At 37.5% G+C, this 3,342-nt stretch overlaps 1 protein-coding gene across 1 annotated transcript; it reads right to left on the reverse strand.

The window, feature by feature from the left end:
• Positions 1 to 853: 853 nt before the first annotated feature.
• On the reverse strand, positions 854 to 2,385 carry LOC112661864 (keratin-associated protein 6-2-like). The gene has a single exon (XM_049104740.1). The coding sequence runs from the start codon at positions 1,404 to 1,406 to the stop codon at positions 1,101 to 1,103; it is 306 nt and encodes a 101-aa protein (XP_048960697.1). The 5' UTR covers positions 1,407 to 2,385; the 3' UTR covers positions 854 to 1,100.
• Positions 2,386 to 3,342: the final 957 nt, after the last annotated feature.

The raw sequence follows: 3,342 nt of genomic DNA on the forward strand, positions 1-3,342 counted from the left end.
TCCCTGAACTATCTCTCTAATATTTCACTCTTTTCCCCTGGGAAACTGTTTAATTCCCTCCATAGAATTATCTATCTTAATTATTTTGTTGTTATTGTTATCACTTTTTAGAATGTAAACATTCTGAGAGCAGGAAACGCACCTAAAATTTTCCTATATCTTCAGTATGTAGGACAGTTCCCTTTCAGTCACAGTCAAAGCTATTTGTAAAACGAGTGATTTAAATCAATTGCTTCAAACTCAATATATGCAAGATATATATATATATATATATATATATATATATATATTTATATATACATATATATATTTCCATCAAAATGCACATGATATGATACCACATTTTTCTCTAACATATCCTTCCCTTAGTTCTTCATTAGTCTCCTGAGTCTGCTTCTAATTCCTCGTTAATTCTGGAAACACTCTCTCCCATGCTATTCATCCATCCATTCAGCACTCAGGCCACACCTCCTCTCCCTTGGGCTTCTGTCACAACCTCCTGAATAGGTGTCATTCCTTCTCCTCTTTCCCCTCCAGCTCCATTCTAGAGTCGATGTGATTTCCTAGGGCACAGTACTAAAACAGTATGATGTGTGAGTACCTCAGAATGGGGGTGGGGTACAAGACATAGGTTGGGAAAACATTGTCTCTGATGTACCTGTGACAAGAAATGCTTGTATTATATCAAGGAAGTGCCCCCACGTTGATGAAATGTATTGTCAACCCAGTTTTCAAGAGGGGTCACCACACCTCAAGAAAGGAATAATTCACAAGCAAGAACACAGAGATTTGTTAGAAGCAAGGAACCATTTTTATTGAGAATAAGTTTTTTGCCCAACTGTAGGATGTTAAGATTGCTGGCACAGTCACAATACGGAATCCAGATTAAGGAAGTAAAAACCAACTTTTGGGAAATAGTCAGATGATGCCACACAACCTCCAGGCACAAGAAGCCATCGTAACAAATGTTCACTGGGGCTCAAAGACTCTGTCAAGCATGCAGTTTCCTGGACATAGAAATCCTGGAGTATGGATCCTTGAATCAATTGTCTCTTTAGATGTGTCATTTCAGAAGCTAGTGGTGCTTGGAGAGTGGTGGTCTAGCAGCAAGAAGAATAACATCTTCTGTAGCAAAGGGGCCGGTAGCCCCAGCAGCCAGAGCCATATCCACATCCATAGCAGGAGCCTCTTCCACAGCCCCATCCTGAGCCATAGCCACAGCCACAGCCATAACCTGAGCCACAGCCACAGCCATACCCTGAGCCATAGCCACAGCCACAGCCATAACCTGAGCCATAGCCACAGCCATAACCAGTTCTATAACCACAGCCAGAATAGGGGCCACATCTGTAGCCATAGCCGCATCCGCAGCCATAGCCATAGGAGTTCCCGTAGTTGCAACACATGTTGTCAGGAGAAGAGAATTCAGGTGGTTTGCAAGTGGATGTGGTGAAGTGCAGTCTCTACTTCCCTTGGACCTTTATATACTGCCAGCAATTGGCAGAGCATCCCATTCATTCCCTGACACAACCAACAAATATGTAAGCAACTGTGCTGTACCTGTCCATGTCAATGATCAAGAATGCCTGGGAACAAATGAGCTCATTATTTTGGAGACTCCCATTTTATTTTATTTAAAGAGCAGCATTTTAATTCACTCTGCCAAATAATTGTCTCAGTAGTATCATGTGCTCTACATACCACTAAGACACAACTTCCTATCATTTAATATACCTTATATAACAAAGTTGAGGGAATTTAGGAAAATTTTATCCCTCTTGATCTCTCTTCATTCCTATAATATCTATATCTGCCTGTAGGAAAGGTAATCTCTCCCATATCCTTTATGGACTCATTACAACTTTTGCCAGGCTTTCCTACCCACTCTGACTCCCATACCCACCCTTGTTGAATTCTCCTCAAATTCCAAGAAGCAGCTCAGCATCTGATAAGTCACTCACTTTCATTGGAACAGTGACGACTTATAAGTGTAGAGTTGTTATCTCATATTTTCTTCTTCCATATACCCAATGAGGCCAAACAAGATCCTGGGAGTGAGGCAGCCTCCTAATTGTCCCATTTTTTGTAGCTATATAAATGTTATTATGCAGAGCCTTTTACAACTTTATTTGGATGAGAAAATAAAGTACCTCAATTAAGCCAAAAATTAAACTTTTTTTTTCCAATGCACATCTTCTAAGTTTCTCATCATGAGATATTATTAGCACATTTATTAAATTTAACACACTAGTATTTCCTTCTTCTACCACTATTCTTCATTGCATTTTTAGTTCAGAAACTGAAGGTGACTGAATGATTTTAAGATATCTACTGCAAAGCCCACTCTCAACTCCTGACACTATCATGACTTAAAGTACCACATAAATCAACTTTAGCCCCTATTTATATGTCCATTTTACTGTATTCAAAGTTCTCCAAATTAGCCATTTAACATAAGTTCTCAATCTATGACAAAAAGGTTCATTGTGATTTACCTTTTCAACAAAGAAAAGTGGAAAGTGAATGTCATTTCTAAGGCCAGTAATATTTTTCCTGCTATCCTTAATTTTCAGTTATAAAACTTTTCTTTATATTCAAATTTGTGATAACTTCCTACAGGATGCCTTTCCTTACTGCTAGTTTCTGGACTGAATGATCTTCCTCTTTGCATATATGAAGACAAATGTCATAGCACTTGCCCAGATTAATTTGTGATAATACTAATGACCACGTAACATTCTTAAGGAAGCACATTCCCTTCCACATTAGAACTTTTATGCAGAGCTGGTGTTTGATCCACATTTTATATAAGATAAATTTAAGGAATAGTGGAAGTTAAAGTATACATCCAAATTGAAGCCATTTCTGGAAGAAAGAACTGTAGCAAGGTGTTTTGATGCCACATTAAATAAATGGTTTTTCTACTGAAGACCAAAACATGACCAGGATGTAGAACATTTGTTTGTTTTTAACCTTCAAATTTCTATCACATTCCAAAAATGTATAATATGTATGACTTGCTTATTTTCTCTAATCTGTTTAATTGATATTTACAGCCCCAGCTGAACCATTATAACTCTGCAGGAAGATACCTGTAATTAGCACTTGGATCTGATTTTATATATATACACATATAAAACCATCCATATATTACCACATTTGCAAAATTCCACAACACTCAGCACTCCACTGCAAAATGTCCTTCAGATATACTAAAAGCAACTTAGATAAGCAAAGAACTCATGGGGAAAATAAATTTTTCAATGAACTTCAACTTTATCCCTATCACTAAAAAATTAGAAAATTTACCCACATCCATAATACAGTAAATACTAGAGTTCA

Source organism: Canis lupus, chromosome 31 (genome assembly GCF_003254725.2).
Source record: "Canis lupus dingo isolate Sandy chromosome 31, ASM325472v2, whole genome shotgun sequence".
Taxonomy (NCBI): domain Eukaryota; kingdom Metazoa; phylum Chordata; class Mammalia; order Carnivora; family Canidae; genus Canis; species Canis lupus.